This window comes from Panthera tigris, chromosome A3, assembly GCF_018350195.1.
Source record: "Panthera tigris isolate Pti1 chromosome A3, P.tigris_Pti1_mat1.1, whole genome shotgun sequence".
Classification (NCBI taxonomy): domain Eukaryota; kingdom Metazoa; phylum Chordata; class Mammalia; order Carnivora; family Felidae; genus Panthera; species Panthera tigris.
The window spans coordinates 101,962,079-101,988,732 of NC_056662.1; the positions used below are offsets into that span (position 1 = coordinate 101,962,079).

Genomic DNA, 26,654 nt, shown 5'->3' on the forward strand with positions numbered 1-26,654 from the left:
TCCTCAGTCAGTACGGAGCCCAATGTGGGGCTTGATCCCATGACCCTGAGATCATGACCCAAGCCAAAATAAAGAGTTGGACACTTTGGGGGCACGTGGGTGGCTCAGTTGGTTAAGCATCTAACTTCAGCTCAGGTCATGATCTCATGGTTCATGAGTTTGAGCCCCACGTCAGGCTCTGTGCTGACAGCTCGGAGCCTGGATCCTATTTCAGATTCTGTGTCTCCCTCTCTCTCTGACCCTCCCCTGCCCACCTCTGTCTCTCTCTCTCTCTCTCAAAAATAAACATTTAAAAAATTTTAAAAAAAAGAGACTCGGCTGACTGAGCTACCCAGGCGTTCATTCTTGGATGCATTTAACGTTTTTCATCAAAGTGGAAAGTTTTGGGCTGCAATTTCTTTCAATATGATTTCTGCCTCTTTCTCTCCTCTCTTCTAGGACTCTTGTTATATATATGTTGGTAAACACATACATGTCTGGAGCACTGTTCATTTTTCTTCATTCTTTTCGTTCCTCAGACTGGATGATCTTGATTGATTTCAGATTCACTGATTCTTCCTTTTGCCAGCTCAAACCTGCTTTTGAACACCTCCACTGAATTTTTCATTTGCACTAATGTACTCCTTAATGCCAAAATTCCTACCAGGTTCTATTTAAAAAACAATTTGTATCTCTTTAATGATATTCTCTCTCTGCTGACACATCACTCTCATCATTCTTTCAGTTCTTTAAACATTTTAGATAGTCTTTGTGTAGAAGACCAATGCCTGGGCTTCCTCAGGGATGGTTTCTACTGATTGCCTTTTCCTTCCATGGGCCATACTTTCTTATTTCTTTGCATGCCCCATAATTCGGGTTGAATATCGGAAAATTTTAATAATGTAATGGGGCAACTTTGGAAGCCAGATACTCTATCCTCTGCAGGGTTAATAGTTGCTGTTTATTCTTTAGAGTTTCCTGAAATAATTCTGTAAAGGCTATATTCTTTGATGTGTGGCCAGTGAAGTCTCTGCTGTTAGTTTAGTGGTTAACTAATGATTGACAGATTTCCTTAAACACTTGGACTAGTAAGTCTCCCAGCCTTTGCCAAGGGTGTGTGTGTGTGTGTGTGTGTGTGTGTGTGTGTGTGTGTGTATTGGGCATGCCTTCATGCCCAGGGAGGCAGTTTACAGCTCTGCATTAATCCTTCCTGCTTGTGAAGATCCTCCTGGTCATATAAGCTGAGGCAATTTAGGTCTCCCCAGGCATGCACAGAGCCCTATACATGTGTGTGGCCTTCTATAGTCTTCAGAAACTTTTCACAACTTCCAATGGACATCTCATTCCTCACCTTTTCCTTCTAAGTTTTTTGGTTGGCTTGTTGTTCGTTCTAACTCATGTAGTCTACTCAGGAAATTGAGGTGCTAAATAAACAATTGCTGCTGATTATTTTTAACAAACTCACCCAGGGAAAAAGTTGTTTACACTGGGCACACTTTGAGAAATGTCAAAGACAAGCCCTGAGATAAGGACTTAGATGGAACTGCCAGACAGGTCAAATAATGACAATTCACTGGGAAAGGGGCTTTGGAGGAGCTCCAACCCCACTCTGTACCCTCCCATGGTTGCTAAACTCCTGGGTTTCACCATGATTGTGGGGCTTTTCATTTCCAAGGCTACCATGGAGCTAGGAAAAGGGGGATGAAAATAGAGCGATTTAAAAATTCACAAAACTTGCTGTTCTTACCAAAGTGCAACCATTTTTCTTTAATAAATATTTCTGGATTGTTGCAAACCTTTGGTTAACTTCCAGACAGTTTTTGCCAGTGTTCCCATTGCTTTCATGGAGAGACAATTTTCAGAGGACACCAACACTCAATCTGCCTTTGGGGATGTTTGGGGAAGACATCTTTAAAATATCACTGAACCTCTGGGGCTAATGGGATAACCCCAGCTTCTTTAAGGAGAAGGGGCAGCTACTGACAGCAAGCAGGACCAGCCTCCAAGAGAAGTCCTCCACAAGTTTTGAACCTGTCCACTCTCAGGATCCTAAATAGTTTCCTGCTCGGGTCCATGTGTACTTGTCCCTGCACCCTGCCTGTGCAATCTACATGGTGTCTAGTGGGTATGTGTTATATAGCATATCAGAAACTTGTTTGGAGTGCTTAACCAGCCAGGGTTTGCATTTATGGAAGGCCCTTTCTCTGTGTCAGAAGTGTGTTTATGGAGTGAAAGCAGCCATATATGGGAAAGATGTCCAGAGCATTCAGCCTCATCATGCATGAAGTCACAAGTTAACTATAGTTTACATAAATGACACTAACTGCCAGAGGTGTGCAAGACTTACCATATACCTGGCCTTAGTAAAGTCTTAGTAAAGACTTCATGGCCTTCTGGCTGATTGTAGAATCCTTTCAGAAAGCCCCTCTACCTCCTCCCTTCTCACAACCATGGGACTCATCTGGCAATCTGCATCATGATTCAGACAATATACAAGACATATAAGACATGGACTGGATTTTGGCTGTGGAAATTGTTCCAAAGCTTCACCCTAGAGGAGCTCATTACACTTTCAAAAGACAATCTGTTGGCTTATGTATTCAGTAACATGCTGGGATCAGCAAACAATGGCCACATCTGGCTTGTGTTTGTGTGTACTAAAAAAAATAAATAAAAATAAAAATAATTTAAAAGTAGGCTCCATGACCAGCATGTAGCCCAATGCGGGGCTTGAACTCATGACCCCGAGATCAAGACTTGAGTTGAGATCAAGAGTCAGACGCTTACCCATCTGAGCCACCCAGATGCCTCTGTTTTAAATTTTTAAAGAGTTGGTTAAAAAAAAAAAGAAGAATATGCAACAAAGAACCTGTTTGGTTTGCAAAGCCTAGAATATTTACTAATCTGACCCTTTCCAAAAAAAGTCTGTCTACCTCTGAGTAACGAAGTCATGGATTCAAATAGCCAGTGCTCTCCTAGGACAGTCAACAACCACAATAAGATGATAGAACCCAAGGGCACAAAAATACTTGAAATATTACTTTACTTTAATGCTCTGGGAATTTTAAACATTCATAAAATCACCTTATTTTCAGAAGTCATTTCCTCTTAGGTACAGATTCTGTGTTCAGGATCAGAGACAAGTGTGTCACTGCATTTTCGCCACAGCAGCCACATGCTGCAGGAAACCTAACTCTGGCACCTTGTCTTCTCTAGTAGAGTCCCCCCCCACGCCCACAACAGGGCTGGGTCCACACGTGCTGGACACAACCTTGGCTGTCAATGAAAACACCCTCTGGGAGCTTCACCGCTGCTTGCGGACTCCGTGGATCCCATACATTTCCAGCACTGCTAAGTCTGAGATAATGATCCTGAGGCACTAGTATGAAACATCAAGTCAGCTGGGAAGTATGCCGGCACCTGCTCCACTGTATCCTACAGACACGGAGGCACTTCAATGTTCTGGGTAAAATCGAGTTTAGGATTACGCCAGGAGTTAAGTGTGAGGGAAGGGGCTTTTCTCTCAAGCGTTAATAATCTTAACACATATTTAACAGATTTATAAATTCCTGTCTGTTTACATTTGTTGTCAGGGCTTCACAAACTGTGTGAGTAAATGAAAGCACGTTTGCGTTTACAAATGCTGGGACAGGAAGCAAAAAGAGAACGTGCTTAGACAGCAGTTGCCTGTATCAGGGCAACAACATGGTCATTCTTAAAGAAATGCCTGTCCTTCCAAAAGGAACTTTAAAAAAAAAGGTCCTAGGCCTTATCTGATTATTCTAAGGTAATAATGCATTTGTCTTTCCTTCTCAAGCAGTGGTTGAAGGCATCTCAGAGCATACTGATGCCTGACGTTTGGATTCGATTGGTCAGAGGTGGGAGAGAGGGGGAGGGTGTAGACACCAACATTTTTTAAAAGCTTCCCCAGTGAGTCCAGCATACAGTCAACACTGAGAACCTTGGTACTACAGGTTCTCGAGTCTTCCTAATTTCACCTGTCCTCACTAAATGCCCTTGAGGTAGTCCCTGGGTCAGGCAACAATTTCTTCCATGAGATAAGAAACTAAGGCACAGTGAGGTTAACGAGTTCATCTCACACTGTGCAGCTAAATGACACCACCAAGACTGGAATCATCTCCAAATAAAGAACACCTCCTCCCCCAGCAACTGGCGAAATGTACTCGGACTGCACATATAAAGACTAACTGAAGAGCGAGGCATAACCATCTGTGCCAAGGATATCATGGAAGGGTATGGAACAGTTCGGAGGCAACCATCCCACTTGATTGAAAGTAAATGCATAAAATAGACACTTATTTGAAACCATGTGAGGAATGAAGCAGAACCTTCTTTTTAAAGCCTTACTCCCCTCACGTATATGCTACTGATTTAAATTTCTTAGAAAATCCATCAAGATCCATGAACTTCCAACATCTATTCTTAGCTCTGTCACTGTAAGCGCTGGAAAACTCTCAAATGTCCCTTTAATTCGGGTCGAAAAGATTGTTACAAATCTGCGTTCACATGTGATAGCACTATAGAAACCTCCATGCTTTCCCCAAAACCAGTCCACAGAGACCTCCCAAGGACTCAGACACTTAGACTTTCTAGACACTAACCCAACAGTGCTGGGCCTCCAAGACTGACACCTCCACCACTAACTGTTTTATTTTGCTCTGGATGCAAACCTCATTATCTGTTTTCTGGGTAACCACCCGGGCTTTTGTCTTGTAATTCCAAATTCACAGAAAAGCTAAACCAGCTGGGCCCTTCTCCTTCACCCCGACATAATGCCATCACATCCTACACCCACTGCTGCATCTATGAAATATTCCTTTCTTCACTGTAAGCTCCCACATCTCATCATGTTTGAGGAGGCGTTGCTCTCTTTTCTCTTTTTAAAAGTCTCCCTGACTACAGAACTGTTGTCTGGTGACAAGTAGAAAGAATAATGGAGCACATATATACACGCAGGAAGAACAAGCATGTATTGGACAGGGGGCCTGCTGTGGTTCCCAGCACACTCTCTGGAGGACCTGTTCAGTCAGCTCGCACTGAACGCAAGTAGCATCTTGTTCTTCCCACTGGTAGTGATGCAGCCTCCTGAAAAATCTACAGAATATTTGATCCAGTAAATGGAAACTACACCTAATAGGACACACTTGTTGACCTATAAGATGCTCTGTGGAGCTCTGAAACCATGTCTTTCCCAGGCCAGACATACACTCGTTCGGAGCCTCACCCTGATGTCAAGAGGCAGAAGCAGAGAAAAGAACAAAACCCTGGAACAAAACCTCTTCCAGCTCCTGCGGGAGGTGCTTGGAGAGCAAGAAAATGGAGGAAAGCCGCCTGGGTCTGGGGCAGTGCCACCTGGTGGCGGCGGTGGGGTGTATGTGGAATTCTACTCTCCTGCCCCCTAGAGGGGTTTTTACAAAAGTTAAAACGGCAACAACAATAACAACAACAACAACAACAACAAAAAGAGAACAAAAGGGAACTTTGCAAAAGTGCATGTAGAGTTCTGGTTAAAACCAAGATAACTGAGAATCATCATATTTCAAAGATCCACCATACCCAACTATTAAGTAAAGCAAGACATCGTGTTTTTTTCTCTCTCATGCTTATTTGATGCTTATGTTGTGGCAAACTTGCTGTTTGGTTTCTAAAACATGCACAGAGCAGATCGAGAGCAGCATTTGCCGTTTTGGTGCCCAGCCCACAGCAACCCTGACAGGTGACTGAACAAACGCCATCAGGAACGTGGTGAGGAAAACCCCCTTCGCCGCGAGGTGGCACCTAGCACGGAACCAAGGGCTGTTGGTGCATGCTTGTCCAGACTCCCACGGGCAGGGTGCTGTGGAGAAGGATGGGCGGGGAACACATCGGCCACCTCCCGAAAGCTATCACATCCGATCCCTGTCCCAGACAAAAGGGTTGCAGCTGGGCATAGAGCTAAGGCACTAAGGCTGCAGCAGGTGGAAAGACACCAACCAAAGGTCCAACAGTCTCGATCCCCAGGGAGGAGAGGCGCTGCTCACAATGCTGCCTTAGGATAAAAATTGGATTTTTTTTTTTTTTTTTTTAAAGAACGAGAACATAAAATAATCAAGTCCCTGTCTTTTCCCCTTAGAAGAATATTGTACTCTCCCCTCAGAGAAGTTTGCCGCGGTTTTCACATCTCGACAGCAGTGCTGCGAGCACCACCTGGGAACCCCTGAGCAACCACTCTTCGGGGAAGTCGCCTTTTTTTCTCATGCTCTCTCTTCGATCACGGCTTGGCCGGTTGCCTCTCTTTCTCCAGTTCTGGCTTGGGAACGAGCGATCCTGACCTTTCACCTTCCCCTGGAGCAGGAGCTCATGCTTCTTCTGAGGCAGCTCTGGGCGCCTCCCTGGGTCACAGCTTGATGAACGCGGCCGGCTGGACGTGCTGTGGCTCCACGTCTGGGGGCGGGAAGACACTGGATATGGCTATGTCCACGATGCCCTGGCACAGTTCTGCATAGAGCTTCCTGAAACGGGTTTTTAGAAATATCACTGAAGATGTTCATCAAAATGCACGTGAAAAGTCATGATGTTTATCACCAGGACCTGCCCTAGATGTTCCATCTCGTGACCAAATTTATAAAACTGGTTTCCACCGTACATACAAATGCTGCACAAGGCATGGCATGAAGATAAAGCACCCCGTTAACAAACATTTCTAGAAGGTCTCAGGTGAACAGACAAACAGCTCCTGCTCTCACCGGCAGGAAAGACGGGCAATTTTCAAGGGTAAGTCTTTCATCTGGCCTGTCTGCAGTGGGTATACTGCCCCCTCTCTGTGTGGCTGAGGAAACTCCAGGAAAGACAGCTAAGGAGTCACCCAGGAGTGACAGCTAAGCCAAGATCTGGAGAACGAGTGAAGTCAGACAAACAGTGGATGACGGGGGTGGGGGCTGAGTGGCTCAGTCAGTTAAGTGTCTGACTTCGGCTCAGGTCATGATCTTGCGGTTCACAAGCTTGAGGCCCGTGTTGAGCTCTGTGCTGACAGCTCAGAGCCCGGAGCCTGCTTTGGATTCTGTGTCTCCGCCTTTCTCTCTGCCCCTTCCCTGCTCATGTTCTGTCTCTCTCTCAAAAATAAGTAAAAACATTTTTAAAAATTTAGAAAAGAGGATGGAGGAGAGGAGAGACAGACCCAAAAAGGCAGAAGGAGGGGGAAAACAGGGAAGGGGAGAGGAGGAGAGAAAGAGAGAACATGTTGGGGGAGGGGGAAAAGAGGGGCAGCGCCCATGGAGGAGCAGTGTGCACGGAGAGGGGGTTTTACAGGGGCAAGAGCAGAAGAGGAGGTCCCTGTTGGAGGCTCCTGGCAAAAGCGTCCACGGTGATGGAGGATGACCTGTGGGAGAGCGAGGGCAGGGGAGGTGGATGGCAGGGGACTGCCAAGGCTGGAGGCCAAGCTGACAAGCCTCAAGCCAGAATCTGAGGGTAATGGAGAGAAGGAGGCCAGATTTGGGTCAGGATTCCAGCTTAGATTCTGTGCAGAGGGGAGGTGGTCATTCACGGGGACGGGCGAGCCTGGGGCAAGGGGTGCCTCTCGGACAGCCACAGACATCCTTGCAGGACGGTGGGCAGGCCGGTGCAGACACTGGTCTGGAACTTTGGCTGTGATGCAATTTGGTGGTTTTAAAATTATGAAGTTGAATAAGATCACGTTCAGAGAAAGCGTAATAGAGAAGACAAACAGCCAGGGTGATGAGGAACAGGGGGCCAATCTTGCCCACCCCTCCTCAGGCAAACCCTCCCGGTACAGAGTGTGCCTGAAGCCACAACAGAAGAGCGTCTCAGCAAGGTGTGAGCAGCGGCCTCAAACACTGCCGAGAGGCTCAGGGAAGTGCAGACAGAAAGGGGCCGCTGGACTTGGCAACGTGGACTCAGCTGGGGACCTTAGAGCAGTTTCTACGGGATGGAGGGGACAGCATCCAGCCCAGAATGATCCACGGCATGCATGAGGGCAGAAGAAGAGGAGACGGCCTGAGCAGGCGCTACTTTCTAGAAGTTTGGCTCTGACCCGAGTGGGGAGGAGTCGTCTCTGGAGCAGGACATGGCATCAGGGGAGGGCTCTTTTCTGACAGTTGTGGAAATCTGCTGTGCACCCACGTGCTGATGGGAACCACACCCTGAAGGGGGAGAAAGGATGATACTGTGAATGAGGAAGGCCAGGGGACGTAGGACAGGAGTGGGGATAGGGCACAGAGCACGAGGGAGGACTGAACCTTTACTGCAAGGACAGGGGAAAACGGGCAGGCTGAGGTGGATGTGGTGAAGAGAAGATGTGAGCCAGCCTGCTCTCCCCCTTGCTTCAGTCTGCTCACCTCTCCTTCCTCCTTCCGACTCAGTTCCAAACACCACCCCTCAACAGCAGCCCTTTGTTCAATGATATTACCGTTCACATCCTTTACCAAGGATAAAATGTCCCAGCTTGTAATCTGTATTTGTCTGGTCCTCTGTCATGCCCGCAGTCTCTCTAAGGGCAGGGTCTGCATCTCTGCTCATGACTGTGACTCAGGGCCCAGTACGGGGCCTGGCGAGTTGGGGGGTACTAACGAGTACTGGTTGGCTGAAGGGAGTGCCGAACAAGATGAATCACACCTGCCATGTCGCAGCCACTGAGCGCGTGGCAAAGGCCTGGCTCCTAATGAAAGAGCTACTTGTGTGTTAATACTGCCGCTTGTAGGTTTGGGACTTTCTCCTAAACCTGTGGAGGAAGATCACCTCAACTCCTCCAGGACATGGATGTGGGGAACCACGGAGGGGTTTCGACCTGATGAAAGTGAATCTTTAGAAAAACCAGCAGCATATGAGGATAAGGTCCGTCTGACTTTCCCTTACATCTAAGGCCTCCATCATGCTTTTGAGGGCACATTCTGTTCATCTGTGCAACTCCCATAGCGCCTGGCATGGGGCATGGCTCCACTGGATGCTATGTCCCCCTCCTGAAGGCTCTCCCCTCCTCCCCTTGGTGCATGTGACACTCTTCTCTTACATACCATTTCTAGCTCCACTGTGCCTACAATGCCTTCTCAGAACACTTCTTGCCCAGGGAGCCCCTCGATTTCTTGGTCATCACCGTCCCGGTCCACTCACAGGACCTGCTTCCTGAACCGGTCACACAAGAGGGTCTCCTCTGGCAGTTTTTTAGCTTTGTTGAGACTTTCATAGCAACTACCGCCCACTTGAGCACAGACTACTGCTCAACACACATGGGGGAATTAGGAAGGACTGACTCAGCAAAGCCCCCTGACCCCCGCCAGCCAGGGTCCGGCCAAAGGATATCCTCCCTGACAGCAGTTACATGGTCTACACTTGAACACTTTGGTAATGGGAACTCACTACCTTGCCAAGATAGGCTATTCCTACTGTGGAACCAACTTCCCGTTTGTTAAAACGCAGTGGTGTTCAGGCTTACTGGGCACAAGCTGGGGCGCCGTTGACCTCAATGAGCCAGACCTTCAGCTCCTCGTCCACCATGAAGTCAAAGCCAAAGAGCTGGAAGCTCTGGTAAGGGAGGTGCCTGGTGCTGATGGCGGGCTCCACGCTCATGAGGCAGCTTCTGTGGGGCAGAGTGGGAGAGCTCACTGAGAACGGGTTGGTTGAGGGAGAAGGAACACAGAAGACATACTTGGATGATTTTATATCAAAAGTGCTGATAAAAATCCACTTTGACTTAATTTTTATTTTATTAAAATTTTTTTTTAAATGTTTTATTTATTTTTGAGAGAGGAAGAGAAAGAGGGTGAGTGAGCAAGCAGGGCAGGGACAGAGAGAGAGGGAGACACAGAATCCAAAGCAGGCTCCAGGCTCTGAGCTATCAGCACAGAGCCTGACACAGGGCTCAAACTCACAAGCAGTGAGATCATGACCTGAGACGAAGTCGGACGCTTAACCAAATGAACCGCCCAGGTGCCGTGAGATTTTATTTTTAGGTAATCTCTACACCCAACACCCAGCTCGAACTCACAACCCAGAGATCAAGAGCTGCACACTCCACTGAGACAGCTGGGTGCCCCAATTCTCTCTTTTAAATTTGTTACCAACAGATTATTCAAGACAATACTACTTATCAAGCTATTTGTTAGAAAACTCTGCAGTCCTGTTCTTACAGGTAGGGGCTGCTTTCCTACCACAGCGCTGAGTCACTGTGGCCCGTGGATAGGTGGATTCCTCCAACAGTAGGGCTGCTGCCAGATTTGTTTGTAATAAATAAAACACTCCCACGCATTTTTGCCATATAAAAGAAATGGACTACCATTTGGTGAAGGGCAGAATTTGCAGTGAAGCTGGCCTCATTCATTTCTTCCACTAGCTCCAGTTCTAATGCCAAATTATTACTAATTAAAAGATTTAAATATTGAAATAGAAAATAGAATTATTATTAACACCACTACTGTTCAAAAAAATTGGGAAAAAACACAAACACAAAAAAGTTCAAAGTCAATCTCAGAAAATGAGTAAGTACATGAGATCTAAGGTCAGGGGGCTAAGCCCAAAATTTGGAACAAGTTTTTTTTTTAACCTCTCTGGGCCAAGCTTTGATTTCTTTATCCATAAAGGAAGGGGTAAAAATAATACCTAGTCCTAGTGCTGGGATAGTTCAATGAAATAATTTATAAAGAACCTATGAATAATAAATCACTGTTTTCCAGAATAACCATCCCAGACAACCTATGCTATTTCTGTTTTATGAAGACCTTCCCTGATTTTTCCCTCAACTGAATGTTGGGGCAAAATATCTATTCTAGTAATAAAATACGTTATGACAACTCTAAGATTACCAGGAATGGCTTTCCTCCTACACAACTGTATGTTTAGAAGGAAAAATAAAGAAATTGGCTTCCATGTGACTGACTCCACAATGTATCTGTACAGGTAGTTTGTGACTAATGACATTAAAGAACTGGGACCTCTAAAAAAAAAAAAAAAGAAAAAAAAAGAAAGAAAAAGAAAGAAAGAAAGAAAGAAAGAAAGAAAGAAAGAAACAAACAAACAAACAACTGGGACCTCTGTGAACTTGGAGCCGGGGTCTTGCTCCCCTGACTTCCCTCCATCTCGACCCCCTCCAAGTGTCAACTTACTTTTTCTCCCCCTGAAAAGGAAAATATTTCTATGCATATATTTAAACCTTTAAATATAATTTTGGTCAGTTAGCCATTTAACAACCAACTGGAATAAAATTTTCTTCTCTCATTCATTTTTAACCTACGCTGGTAAGGCACATATCACATTTTTTTCTGTATCTTTATCTCTACTATGAAAGAATACCCTTAACTTTTTTTTAAACATTTTTACACGTGACATTTTTATTTTTATTTTATTTTTTTCTTTCAGTTTATTTTTTTGAGAGAGAGAGAGAGCAAGCAGAGGAGGGACAAAGGGAGAGAGGGAGAGAGAGAATTTCAAGCAGGCTTTGTGCTGTTAGCACAGGCCAAGGTGGGGTCCAATGCCATGAACCATGAGATCACGACCTGAGCCGAAACCAAGAGTTGGACTATCAACCGACTGAGCCACCCAGGCGCCCCTTATTTTATTAAAAAAAAATTTTTTTTTAACATTTTAATTCATTTTTGAGAGACAGGGACAGAGCGTGAGTCAGGGAAGGGCAGAGAGAGAGGGAAACACAGAATCCAAAGCAGACTCCAGGCTCTGAGTGGTCAGCACAGAGCCTGATGCAGGGCTGGAACTCACGAATCACAAGATCATGACCTGAGCCAAAGTTGGACGCTTAACCAACTTAGCCACCCATGTACCCCAAATGTTTGTTTATTTTTGAGAGAGAAAGAGAGAGGGAAAGAGCGTGTGCACACATGGACGCGCTTGCCCATGTGTGAGAGGGGGAGGGGTAGAGAGCAAGGGAGACAGAAGACCCAAACCGGACTCTGCACTGACAGCAGAGAGCCCTATGTGGGACTCACAAACTCACAAACCAAGAGATCATGACCTGAGCCAAAGCTGGACACTTAAGTGTCTGAGCCACCCAGGTGCCCCTAACTTTTGTTTAATTAAAATATCCTTTCCAATATTATAATTAAGAAAACATTTAAATTTAATAGATGTTCATGATAGAAAGAAAGAAAGAAAGAAAGGGAAAGAAGGAAAGAAAAGAAAGAACCCCAACAAAGTGAAAGAAACATGCTCAAACAATAAAGGAAAAACCGAGAGCCAGAAGCAAATCAAAATTAAATATTTTTTTAAATTTGCTGGAAGCTCAAGATTAATAATTCACTTTAAAGAATTTTTTTCATCATTGGAGACTTTATACAGTACATCTTTTTTCAGCAGGAGTGGGAAGTTAGGGGGAGGCTAGCAGGGGGGAAAAAACCACACACATACACGCGTAAGAGCTATTGGGAGCATTTATAGCACCAAAGTAGCAGCACTCTCTGAACTGTACAGAACAATGGGGGAGTGGTGATGGTGGTGGTGGTATAACAAATATCTAATAAATCTTTTGCCTAAAATAGGAAATCTTTCTTCAGCATACTTGATTTCTCTGGTGTCAGAATTCTAAGCACCTACAATCCCTGAAGGAATGGGACTCTATAATTATTCTGCCAGACTCTATAGTAGAATACATTAAGGAAAAAGTCTCAGTCATTGTGACAGGTGGTAATGACAAAAGAGACCAACAGAACAGAATGGAGATCACTCACATAAAGGATCACCTGATTTATAACAAAGCCTCACCAAACTACAGTGAGGAAAGGTCAGCCTTATGCACAAATGGTCCTGGGTCAACGGGATACCCCATAGAGAAACATGACACTTGACATATAATAATTCAGGTAGATTATAGGTCTAAGATATAAAAGATAAAGACCAAGATGTCCATCAACTATAGAAGGGATAAATCATGTAATAATCACACAATGAAATATCACACAGCAGTAAAAAATGTAAATTACTCCTATGCAACAATACAGATGAAACCCATAGGTATACTTGTGAAAAAAGTTGAACAGAAAACAGGAAATACAGTATAATTCCATTTACATAAAGTGTAAGAGTAAGCAAAAGGATGGTAATAAAAGTCAGAAGAGTGGCTATCAGTGGCATGAAGTATATATTTTGAGGGAGCTCAAGAAAGTATTCTGAGGTGCTGTAAATATTTTATATCATGATTCGTGTAATGATTATCTGAGTATACGCATAATTAGAAGTTCACCACACTGTACACTTAAGATGTATGGAATTTACCATACACATTTTATACCTCAACTTAAAAAAAATCTCTATTGGGGGCGCCTGGGTGGCTCAGTCGGTTAAGTGCCCGACTTCGGCTCAGGTCATGATCTCGCGGTTCGTGAGTTCAAGCCCGTGTCAGGCTCTGTGCTGATAGCTCAGAGCCTGGAGCCTGTTTCAGATTCTGTGTTTCCCTCTCTCTCTGACCCTCCCCCGTTCATGCTCTGTCTCTCTCTGTCTCAAAAATAAATAAACGTTAAAAAAATTTTTTAAAAAATCTCTATTGGATTTAGTAAACTATAATAAATGAATAATAGCACTAAAAAATTATTTTCAGGCATATCAAGAAACAGGACCGAGAGAAAAAACAGACAACAGAAGCAAACATGTAAGTCAGGGGTTGGGAAACTTTTTCTACAAAGGACCAGACAGTAACTATTTTAGATTTTGAAGGCTACAGAGAGTTTCTGCTACGTATTCTTCTATTTCTAAAAAATCTTTAAAAAATGTAAAAACCACTTTTAGCTTATGGTTTATATGAAAACGGGCTTTAGGTTGGATTAGGCCCATAGGACATAGTTTGCTAACCTCTACTACAGGTAATTCAGATTTCAGACTAATCAAATGAAGATGTTAAAGAATCACTGTTAACATGTTCAAGACAATATAAGACAAGTGGGAAATTTCACAAGAGAACTATAATCTAAAAAGGGTCAAATGGAAATTCTAGAACCGGAAAGCACAATCCCTAAAATCAAGAGCTCAAGAGATGAGTTATCAACACATTTTATTGGCATTTTCCTTTTTCCTTTTTAAACAGGTTTTAATTGCTAAAGGAAGAGATCAAATGATACACAAAAACCATGGGAGAAATATGAGACAGTGAAAAGGATTGGTACCATGTAACTACAGTCCCAGAGGAAAGAAGAATGGGACAAAAGCCAAAAGGGAAAAGATGGCGGCCATGAATATTCCAAAACAAATAAAAGACCTGCAGCCTCAGATTCAAGAAGCACTATGACACCTAGGCAGCAATAAGTACAAAGACAAGTATACACAACTCACAGTAACGCTTATAAAAATCGATGAAAATAAATCTTCAAAACAGAGAAAAGACACAGAGCAAGCTAAAATTGTTGCTGACACCTCAAAGGAAGAGACAGAAGCCAGAAAGAGACAGAAGCCAGAAGACAATGGCAAGCCATCTTCAAAGTGTTTAAAAAAAAAAAAAAAAAAGATTTTGCTGGTCTAGAAATCCATTTCATAACATGTCCTTAAAAAAATCTTTCCATGTCTTTTAAAAAAATAAAGAAAAAACAGGTGCACCTGTGTGGCTCAGTCAGTTAAGCATCCGACTTCGGCTCAGGTCATGATCTCACAGTCCATGACTTTGAGACTGGCATCAGGCTCGGTGCTGAAAGCTCACAGCCTGGAGCCTGCTTTGCCTCTCTCTTCTGCCTCTCACTGCCCCTCCCTCCCCCCTCTCTCTCTCTCAAAAAAATAAACAAACATTTAAAAAAATCTTAAGAAAAAATAAATGTAGATAAATTATTAGATAAATAAAAAACCAAAATGATTCATCAGCAGCAGACTTTACTTAAAAAGGAATAAAAATGAGTTTTTTAAGAATTAGGAAACTGATGGGGCGCCTGGGTGGCTCAGTCGGTTGAGCGTCCGACTTTGGCTCAGGTCATGATCTCACGGTTCGGGAGTTCAAGCCCCGCGTTGGGCTCTGTGCTGACAGCTCAGAGCCTGGAGCCTGCTTCAGATTCTGTGTCCCCCTCTCTGCCCGCCCCACCTCTGCTTGTGCTCTGTCTCTCTCTGTCTTTCAAAAATGAATAAACATTAAAAAAAAAAAAAAGAGATAGGAAACTGATCCTAGACAAAAGCAAGAAAATGCATGAAAGAAAAAAAAGCAACATAAAAGGTTAAAATGTATAGGAAAATCTAAATGACTATTAACTCTATAATAATAATGATGATGATAATGATGATGTCTTGTGAGTTTAAAATATAGGTGTCATTAATGACCACCACGTATCTACAATCCAATTCCTTTAGGATCCTTTCTCTGGTCCCTTCTGCTTCCCCTTCAGAGATAACCACTATTTTGAATTTTATGTTTTTCATTCCTTCAGTTCTCTATTTTAACCACACATGCACATTCCTCTAAATAACTTCAGTTTTGCTTTTCAATTTATATGAACAGAATCAACCTGTATGCATCTCATATACACAGTTTATATTTTTTGTAATTTTTGCTTGACATTATGTTTGTGTAACAGCAGTGAAAATATCCTTCAGGAATAAGGTGAGACAAAGGCATTCTCCGATGACAGAAAATTAAAAGACGTTATTACCTACAGAATGAACTGCTCTAAAAGAAATGCTAAAGTCTAAAGGGAAATAATACCAGAGAGAAACTTGGAACTTCAGGACTGAAGGAAGAGAATAAAAAAAAGCAAATAAAAAAATATTTTTCTCTTTTTATATTTAAAGTGGGTTTCTTGTAGACAGCATACAATTTGGTCTTGTATTAAAAAAAAATCCAACCTGATAATCTGTCATACATATAATATATATATATGAATATTGGTAACAAAAATTATAACATTACGTGGTAGAGATTTCAATGGATATAGATGTAATATACACAACAACTATAGAGGGGGAGAGTTAAGTGAACTATAAGGTTATAAGTTTTCTGCACTTTATTTGAAGTGATAAATTATTAACTCTAAGAAGGCTGTGAAATAAATATTAGGTATATAAATCATAATCCCTAGAGTAAACACTAAGAGAGAGGGAGAAAGATAGCCAAATACTCAACAAAAAAATTAAAATAATTTTTATTTAAAAATTCTAATTCTAAGTAAATTCAATAATTCTAAGTAAACTCAAATAATTTCTATTTAAAAAAATTTTTTTTAACATTTATTCAGTTTTGAGAGACAGGGAGACACAGAATCCGAAGCAGGCTTCAGGCTCTGAGCTGTCAGCACAGAGCCTGACGCGGGATTCGAACTCACAAACCACGAGATCATGACCTGGGCCAAAAAGTCAGAGGCCCAACCAACTGAGCCACCGAGGCACTGCAGTAAATTCAAATAATTTTTTAAAAGGGAGGCAATGGGAAAATGAAAAACAAAACCAAAAGGGGACAGATAGTAAATAAAAAAATAGTACATATAAATCCAGCCAAACCAATAATAATTAAATTCAAATGATAAAAACACACCAATTAGAAAGGTAGAGATTACCATATTGGCTGTTTTGTTAAACAAAACAAAAACAAAACCTAACTATACACTGTCTACCAGAAGCCCACTTTAAATATAGAACGGAACAGAACAGGATAGAAGTAAAGGGATGGAGACACATCACTAATCAAAAAAAAAGCTGGAGTGGCTACATTAATTAATATCAGACAATGTACTTTAAAATAAGAAATATTACTAGAGATGAAGACAGAAATTACATATGGATAAAGTGGTCAGTTGCCAAAAAACACAAAAGGTAACAATTCTAAATGTATATGCACCTAAAACAGATCTTCAAAACATATAAAGCAAAACTGATAAAACTAAAGGAGACATAGATAAATCCAAAATTATACTTGGAGACTTCAATGTTTTCCCTTTCAATCATGAACAGAACAAGCAAAACAGAAATTACATCCTTTTACAAGGATGTAAAAGACTTGAACAACACTAATCACTTTCACCTAATTCACATTTATAGAACACTCAGCCCAACTATAGCAGAATAAACGTTATTTTTAGTGCACATGGAACATTCACTAAAACTGGATCATATTGTGGGCCATGACACAAACTTTAACAAATTTTAAAGTATGTTCTCTGACCATGATGGAATTAAAATAAAAATCAGTAATAGAAAAATATCTGGAAAATCCCCAAATATTTGGAAGTTAAGCGAAAATTTCTAAGTAATACAAGTCAAAGATGAAATCACAAGGAAAACTAGAAAATATTTTAATAAAATGAAAATGAAAACACAACATAGCAAAACCTGGGGGATGTGTCAGTAAGTATTTAGAGGGAACCTGACAGCATTAAATGCACTTAAAAAAGGTAATCTCTCAAATCAATGATCTAACCTTTTGCGTTAAGGAAACTAGAAAACAAATTAAACCCCTCAAAAAAAGCAGAAGAAAGGAAATAATAAGGAGCATAAATCAAAGAAATAAAAAATAAAAACAATAGAGAAAATCAATAAAGCCAAAAGGTGACTTTTTAAAAAGATAACACTGATAGACCTCTAGCCAATAGAGGTAAAATAGAAGATACCAATATAAAGAGTGCAAACAGTGACATCATTACAGTTCCTACAGATACTGAAGGGATAATAAAGGAATATTACAAATAACTTTTGTCCTTAAATTAGAGAGCTTAAATGGAATAATTCCTTGAAAGGCACAAACTTTCCAAAGCTTCTTCAAGACACACAACCAAAAAAGATACAATTCAGTTACCTTATTATATGTTTAATTTGTAGCAAGATACTACTCTCCAGCGTAATGTTCAAAGCACTTATTAGGTACTTATTGAACTCCTCAAAGAACATTTCATTCCCTTCTTCGTACTTTCCATAGTTCTTTGAGTATTCCTTCTGAATGCAGTGATTGGTCAAATGGCAGGTTTTGTCTTGGAAATTATCAACATGATATGGTTCTGAAGCAGTCCGAAGCACACCCTCTTTGTAGAGGTAGATATTATACTGATGATCCACTAAGACCCAGCTTCTGCAAGTCAATGAGAACAATTTTATTCAAAGTTTCTTCACAGTATTTATATCATCCCCATTCCTTACCTTTTTTGGAGGGATGTAGAGGAAGGAGGTAGATTCTAAAATTATATCAGGAAAGCCATAGCCAAGATAGCAGATTATGAATCTGCTATTAGCTAAGAGAGCAGATTATGACATAAATGACAAGAAGACTTTGATCAGTTCAAAAGATACAGTATTTTAAAGAGATCCAGATGGGCTGGGTCCTAAGGTTTATCCATGAAACCTCCATTTGCCATGTTTGCTCTATTAGTAACCTTAAGAGGAAGACTGTTCACCCTGAAGCTGATCTGACACAGGATTGGTGTTGAAGAAGCAGCAAGTCATTACAAAGGCATCAAGAAGACAGAGTCCTCAATGAGGAAATGTCAGCAAGGTCACAGGAAGGCTGGGGACAGGGCTGTTTAGAAAGCACGATACAACCTCTTACTCTATGCCAGGCCCGTTGCTCAGAAAGTTAAAATCCAAACACCTAAGGTGTGTTTATGAAATTCTTAAAAAATAGGACACAAATAATGAAGTAAGAACATTATTATTTTGTTGTGTCTTAATTATGAGTTGTATGTACATCTCACAGCTTCGTCCATAAGCAAGCCCCATACATTTAGACTCTCTTCTTTGGAGCCACAAGTCATTTTGATTAAAGAAAACATACAAAAAAGAGAAATCCATAATTTTAGCAACATTTTCTACAAAGAAAGGAGAAATACTAAAGGAAAAACAGAAAATTAGGTACAGAACCTGAGTTCCATTAAGCTGTGCTCAATTTTGGCTACTTATGAAACATGGTCAAATACTTCCTTACATTCCATGTTACCCTCCTCATCACCCACCCCTGCATTTTTTTCACCTCACTAACAAAAACTCCAGACACTGATGCATTACCGAATGTCAAATTTGCGGTGACCTGGCTCCAGAAGCAGAGGGTGCTCAAGGTATTTCTGGATCACATGCACCTGACCCTGGTTGTCAATGAAATCCAGAAGTTCTGAAGCCTCCGAGGAGATGAGGATGCCTTCACCTAACAGGGCAAAATTGTAACAGAAATCAATCAAGTTCATCCCAAGAGTTAAAGCTCTCTACAAAGCGAGCGGGGAGATACTGGGAGAAAACTGGAAGGAGGCTTCTACTGGCCTGCTCACTCTTCCTCCTCCATCCCTTCAGTCCCCCAAGTCTCTCACACTCTCCCCTCTGCCCATAAGGGCACCAGGGCTATCTACTTCCTTCTCCACATAGGACCATGAACACTAACTACTTTGACAGGCTCCAACCATGAAATTTCCATTTTTACACACATTCAAAACATCCAAGCATCCTAAATAAATGCCACTCTACTGTTGGTCACTAGCTACCATGATCAAAACTTTAATAAACCCACCTCTCACTCTACAGCTTATAGAAATATCCAGAAGGTTAGAGCATAAACACACTTGTACAAGTCAATTCCCTATAGCATTGTAATAGGAACAATTATATACGTGTAAAGTGTCTATCAACATTAAATAAATGTCCTTTTCAACAGTTGTATTGAGATGTATATTACATACTATAAGATTTGCCCTTTTAATGTATACAATTCAATGGTTTTTCATATATCCAAGAGATTTGCAACCATCACTAACAATTTCAGAACATTTTCATCACCTCCCCCCAAAAACCCATGTCCATTAGCAGTCACTTCCCATTCCTTCCTTACCCTATTCTCTGACAACCACTAATATACTTGATGTCTCTATGGATTTGCTTAGTCTAGATGATTCATGTAAGTGGAATCATAAGATATGTGGCCTTTGTGTCTGGCTTCTTCACTTAGCATAATGTCTTCAAGATTCATCCATATTGTAACATGTACCACTACTTCATTCTTCCTTTCCAGGACTTGGTAATATTCCATTGTATGGATATAGCATTTTTGTTCATCCATTCATCAACTGATGGACATTTGAGTTTTTTCCATTGTTGTCTGGTACTTATAAATAATGCTGTTATGAAGATCTTCATAGAAGTTTTTGTGTGGACATGGTTTCAATTCTTTCATGAATATACCTAGGAGTGGACAGTCAGGTCATATGGTAACTCTATGTTTAACTTTTTGAGAAACTGCCAAACTATTTTCCAAAACGTCCATGTCATTTTACATTCTCAATAGCAATATATGAGTATTTCAATTTTGTCACATCCTTGCCAACACTTTGTCTTCTTGATTATAGCCATCCTAGTGTGTATGAAGTGGTATCTCATCGCAGTTTTGATTTGCATTTCCCTAATGACTAACAACATTGAACGTGTTTTCATGTGCTTATTGGCCATTTGTATATCTTCTTTGGAGAAATGTCTGTTTAGTTTCTTTGCTCTTTTGTTAATTAGGTTGTTTTTGTTTTTGTTTTTTTTACTCTTATCCAAGTTCTTTACACATTCTGGATACAGGACATAGATCCACATTCTGGATCCATTATTGCACGGATCCCTCAGTGTTGTTACAACTACTTCCTTCCCCATAACACCCTCCTGACAACTACTAATCTGTTCTCCATTTCCATAACTTTGTCTTTTCAATAATTTTATATAAATACGATTATACAGTATGTGATCTCTGGGGATTGGTTTCTTTCATTCAGCATGATTCCCTGGAGATGCATCTAAGTTGCTGCATGTATCAATAGTTCATTCCCTTTTATTACTGAGTAATATTGCAAGGTATCAATTCACCACAGTTGGCTTAATCCTTCAGGGTTTTTTTTGTTTTTGTTTTTGTTTTTAATCATTCAGCTTCTGAAGGAATCTGAGTTGTTTCCAATTTGGGGCTATTACAAATAAAGCTGCTATGAACAATCATGTATAGATTTTTGCATGGATGTGAGTTTTTATTTTTCTTTCTCTTTCTTTCTCTTTCTTTTCTTTCTTTCTTTAAGTAGGTTCCACACCCAATGTGGGGTTCAAACTCACAACCCTGAGATCAAGAGTCACACACTCCACCAAGTGAGCCAGGCAGGCACCCCAACTTTTAATTTTTCTGGGACAAATGCCCAAGTGTGTGCAATTGCTAGGTTATATGGTTGTTACAGATTTAGTTTTACAAGAAACCACCAAACTTTTTTCCATAGGGGCTGTACCATTTTACATTCCCACCAGCACTGTGTGATTGGTCTAGTTTCTCCTGACCCTTGCAGCATTTGCTGTCATTACCATTTTAGTCATTTTAATAGGACTGTTGTGGTTTTAATTTGCATTTCCCTAATGGTTAATAATATTGAAAATCTTTTCATTTGTAATTTTTTATCTGCAGAGCCTTTCAATGGTATGCATTCTCATGTCTTTTGCCTAGTTTATTTATTTGTTTTATTTTTTTTTAATTTATACCCAAAGTAGTTAGCATATAGTGCAACAATGATTTCAGGAGTAGATTCCTTAGTGCCCTTCCCCATTTAACCCATCCCCCCTCCCACAACCCCTCCAGTAACCCTCTGTTTGTTCTCCATATTTATGAGTTTCTTCTGATTTGTCCCCCTCCCTGTTTTTATATCATTTTTGTTTCCCTTCCCTTATGTTCATCTGTTTTGTCTCTTAAAGTCCTCATATGAGTGAAGGCATATCATTTTTGTCTTTCTCTGACTAATTTCAGTTAGCATAATACCCTCCAGTTCCATCCACATAGTCACAAATGGCAAGATTTCATTCTTTTTGATTGCTGAGAAATACTCCATTGTATATATATATATATATATATATATATATATATATATATATATATATATACCACATCTTCTTTATCCATTCATCCATTGATAAGACATTTGGGCTCTTTCCATACTTTGGCTATTGTTGATAGTGCTGCTATAAACGTGGGGGTGCATGTGTCCCTTCAAAACAGCACACCTGTATCCCATGGATAAATGTCTAGTAGTGCAATTGCTGGGTCGTAGGGTAGTCCTATTTTAGTTTTTTGAGGAATCTCCATACTGTTTTCCAGAGTGGCTGCACCAGCTTGCATTCCCACCAACGATGCAAAAGAAATCCTCTTTCTCTGCATCCTCACCAACATCTGTTGTTGCCTGAGTTGTTAATGTTAGCCATTCTGACAGGTGTAAGGTGGTATCTCATTGTGGTTTTGATTTGTATTTCCCTGATGATGAGTGATGTTGAGCATTTTTTCATGTGTCAGTTGGCCATCTGGATGTCTTCCTGGGAGAAGTGTCTATTCACGTCTTTTGCCCATTTCTTCACTGGATTATTTGTTTTTTGGGTGTTGAGTTTGATAACTTTTTTATAGATTTTGGATACTAACCCTTTATCTGATACGTCATTTGCAAATATCCTCTCCCATTCTGTCAGTTTCTTTCGCCTATTTTCTAATTGGATTCTTTTTATTTTTTTAACTGCTGAGTTTTAAAAGTCATTTATATACTCTAGATATACCCTCTGTCAGATATGTGGTTTGAAGATACCTTCTCCAAGCCTATAGCTTGTATTTTCATCCTCTTTAATAGGGCCTTCACAGAGCTAAACAACCTCAGTTTGTTGAGATTTAACTTATCAACTTTTACTTTTATGGTCATATATGTGATACCAAGATTAAGAACTCTTTGCCCAGCCCTATCTCCTATTTATTTTCCTGAAAAAAAGTTTTATAGTTCTATACTTTACATTTAAGTCCACAAATCCATTTTGCATTAGTTTTTGTGTAAGGTGTGAGGTTAAGGTGGAAGTTCATTGTTTTTTGTCTAGGGATATCCATCTGCTCCGGCACCATTTGTTGAAAAGTCTATCCTTCCTCTATGGAACTGCTTTTGCACCTTTGTTAAAAATGAGGTGGGCTTGGGGCGTGGTTAAGCGTCCAACTTCAGCTCAGGTCATGATTTCATGGTTCGAGGGTTTGAGCCCCACATCAGGCTCTTTGATGACAGCTCAGAGCCTGGAGCCTGCTTCAGATTCTGTGTCTCTTCCCCTGCTCTCTGCCCCTCCTCCACTCATGCTCTGTCTCTCTGTTTCAAAAATAAATAAAACATTCCAAAAATGTTTTAAATAAAAAAATGAGGAGGGCATATATGTGGGGTTTATTTCTGAGTTCGCTCTTCCACAGATTCATGTTTCTGTCCCCTCACCAATACCACAGTGTAGTGATTTCTGTAGCCATATAGTATGCTTTAATACCAGACACAATGACTCTTCCCATTCGATTCTTCTTTTTCAAAATCATTTAAGCTACTCTAAGCCTTGTGCTTTTCCATATGAATTTTAGAAGAAGTTTTACGGATACACAAAAACCTGGCTGAGGTCTTGATAGCAATCATAGCAATCATATTAAATCTACAGATCAATTTAGGGTAAACTGACATCTTTACTATGTTGAACTTTGCAATCCATGAACATGGTATATCTGTCCACTTATTTAGGTCCTTTTTGACCTCTTTCACAGTTGTTTTGTAATTTCTTTCTGTTTCATCTCCCTCAGGAACCATACTCAGATATCCTGGTTCCTCTTTATTTCCACTTGCCAGTTTTTTAGTATAGAACTTAGTCTCTTCACTTCTTCTAAAATCGTTATCCTAAAACACCCCTTCCTACTAATGCCCTGAAACTGTATCACCTTTGATGCCTTGCTCTCCATAATCTGCTCACATTCCCTTCTATCTGTTCCAACTTTGTTTTCCTTATGCTATTCCTTATGTAAATTATTTCTTATTGAAAAAGGAATATACCTAATGCTGATAGGTGGGGAAAATAAAGGAAGAAGGTAGAAAGATACATTTTGATAACTTTAAAAACTATTATCATTGCAAAAAACATGGCATTAAAGTGAAATAGAAAAGTTACTTATAGTCTTACTTCCTAATTATTTTTATCTTTTAATATTACTTTCCTTTCCATAAGAGTAAAGACTGGCTCAATCACAGTGAACTCACCTTAAACTGTCAATTTTTTTCACTTAATATTGTCAATACTTTCACTGTTTCTACATTAACATCACAATTACATCAGTAGCTGAAAAAATATCCCATTGTGTGGATATAAAAAATTACACATTTATTTGCTGATTGTTGGACAGTGGGATTGTTTCTAAGTAACACTTTGCTATTACAGGTCACATAATAAATCACTCTTGTTTCTTTTAAAGTATTTTCCTGAAGTTAAGTTTTCGGGAATGAGATTAGTGGGCCAAAGCCTATGCATTCTTTATGGCTCTTCCTCTGTATTATCTTATTACTTTTTCAAAAGTCTGTGTATCACCACTAAGAGGAAGCAGTTCATAACAAACTTTCAGCAACAGTATGACTGAAGGTTTTTATTTTATAGGTATAAAATGTTACATAAAATCTACATTTATTTTGTAAGTGTTGGATACCAGTGTAGCATGTTTCCATGTTTAATTAACTGTATTTCTTTTTTTTTTATTAAAAAAAAATTTTTTTTTTAACGTTTATTTATTTTTGAGACAGAGAGAGACAGAGCATGAACAGGGGAGGGGCAGAGAGAGAGGGAGACACAGAATTGGAAGCAGGCTCCAGGCTCCGAGCCATCAGCCCAGAGCCCGACACGGGGCTCGAACTCACAGACCGCGAGATTGTGACCTGAGTTGAAGTCGGACACTTAACCGACTGAGCCACCCAGGCGCCCCTGGAATTCTTTAAGAAGTTTCAAGGTGATAGTATTTTTTCTTCTTTGTTCTCATCTCAACTATTTATCTAGAAATAGATGCATCTCTGGCCTGCTACTCCATTGGGTCCATGAGGGCAAGAGATCAGGTCTATTTTATCATCACTGTATCTCCAAACACTCATGACTTCATTCGTTTGTTCATTCATCACTCAATACAGATATTGAACTTTTGCTGGGTTCCAGGTGCTGCCCCGGCACCAGGGAGACAGCACTGAACACAGATGTGACAGGGACTGCCTGTGCTTTAATAGGATCTGGGTCTGCTGTACTATGTGTAGACTCTGGAGAGCGGCCAAGGGCAGGAGGACAGGGAGCAATGCTCCAGGTGAGTGGTGAAGGTGGCTACAATGCAAAATGTGTGGTGGGGTGGTGAACAGGAGGTCTTCATACTGGATATAGTGTGAAGGTTGAGTCAACTATTCCCAGCATCTGATACATACTCAATATTTGTTTAACAAGAATATAAGACATTCATTCATCCTAATGGTTTAATTTTGTAGTTACCAAACAAAACAAATGCATACCACTTATCTCAACTTCTCAAGCAAAATTTCTTCTTTGTTTGGCATTCTATTCTCTTTTTACCACTCCCTGATGCTGACCATGACTCCATGTCTTGTCTTGGTGAGGGTCCAGGTACCACCCAGGTAGGATCACTGCCATGACCTGACATGTCCTTCGCCAAAGGCCCTGCCTTACTCCTGGTTCTCACTCCAGCTAAGGCTCCATGATACAGGATGTCCTTACAATGGCCATTATGACTCAAGCCCAAATCCACAGAAGGAGTATGGAGTACTGCAAATGTCTATTTCCTCTTCCAATTTCCCCATTTATCATTAGAACCAAGCTACTAGGATTGGTATTTGAGAAGAGGTCACAAGAGGGGAGAGAGAAGTAGGTGAGGTACCTGGCTCGTGGCAAGAGTCCAACTCTCCCACTTTCAGGAGATTCCAGGTGATGCCCTCCTGTCTCATGGTTGGTGGAAAAGAAGGTGAGGTCCACTGGACCGGGAATAGAAATGAATACCAATGGCCAGATGGTCTTCCAAGGCAATAAAAGAAGAATTAAGTTCAAAATGGAATGGTTTTAAAAGGAGCATATGATGGTAGCTACAGAGATAGACTGTGTTTATGTGTTCATTACATTGGGAACAGCCTGTATTTTGAGCCTGAGTCAATATTCTAAATCTCATTCCTTCTATGCATTCATTCAACACATATTTACTGAGTGCCTCTGGGGAGGGTACAGAGATGAACAAGACAGAATGTCTGTGTTTACATGGAGCTTATGGTAGGATAGAGGAGACGAGCAGATAAACAGATATGTAATATAGTGCTGGGGAGAGGTTAGTACAAGGATAAAAAAATAAAGCAAGGCAAAGGACAGAGAGCAATGGACATAAAAGCTATTTTAGAAAAAAAAAAGGCTTCTCTGACAAGGTAACATTTGAGCTGAAAGAAATAGAAAATAATCGATAAGCACATTCAAGATACACAGACAAATTTAGAGTATTTGTAGGACTCTAGGCAGGCATGGTTATAGAACAGCAAACGAGGCAAAGAACAGAGATGGGACCAGAGATACAAGCAAATGTCAAATGGTGTCGGCTACCATCAGCAATCTGGAGCTTATCTGAACTGCATTGGGAAGCCAGCTGGTCAGTCTTGAGCAGGGAGTAAAATGATTAGATTTGTGTTTTTAGATACCACTCTCTCTTAGAGGAGAACTGGCTGGGAGCAGGCACAGCAGTTACACAGACCAGAGACAATAACAGTTTTAACTTCAAGTAAGAGCAGTAGAAATGGCAAGAAAAAGTCTAATTCAGAATGTGCTCTGAAGGTAGAGCTAACAAGACTGGCTGATGCATTAGGTATGGATTATAAAGAAAAGAGCAATAAAGGAGGAATCCTAGGTTTGGGGCTTCGGAGACTAGGTGAGGAGTGGGATCACATACTATGTGGGAAGACTGAAAAGAGGGGTAGGCTGGGGTG

The 26,654-nt window shown here is 40.9% G+C and overlaps 1 protein-coding gene across 2 annotated transcripts in view; it reads right to left on the minus strand.

The window, feature by feature from the left end:
• Positions 1-3,005: 3,005 nt before the first annotated feature.
• Positions 3,006-26,654, minus strand: part of TTL (tubulin tyrosine ligase) — a 37,739-nt gene continuing 14,090 nt past the window's right edge. The window contains exons 4-8 of one of the 2 annotated variants that reach the window (XM_042981995.1): positions 18,892-19,027; positions 17,693-17,962; positions 9,428-9,571; positions 8,030-8,138; positions 6,407-6,491 (exon numbers count right to left, since the gene is read on the minus strand). In XM_042981995.1, coding sequence (XP_042837929.1) covers positions 8,069-8,138; positions 9,428-9,571; positions 17,693-17,962; positions 18,892-19,027 — 620 coding nt within the window. In that variant the 3' untranslated portion in view covers positions 6,407-6,491; positions 8,030-8,068. Of the gene's footprint in view, positions 6,492-8,029; positions 8,139-9,427; positions 9,572-17,692; positions 17,963-18,891; positions 19,028-26,654 lie in introns of both variants that reach the window. The other variant, XM_042981994.1, reaches the window with a different exon arrangement.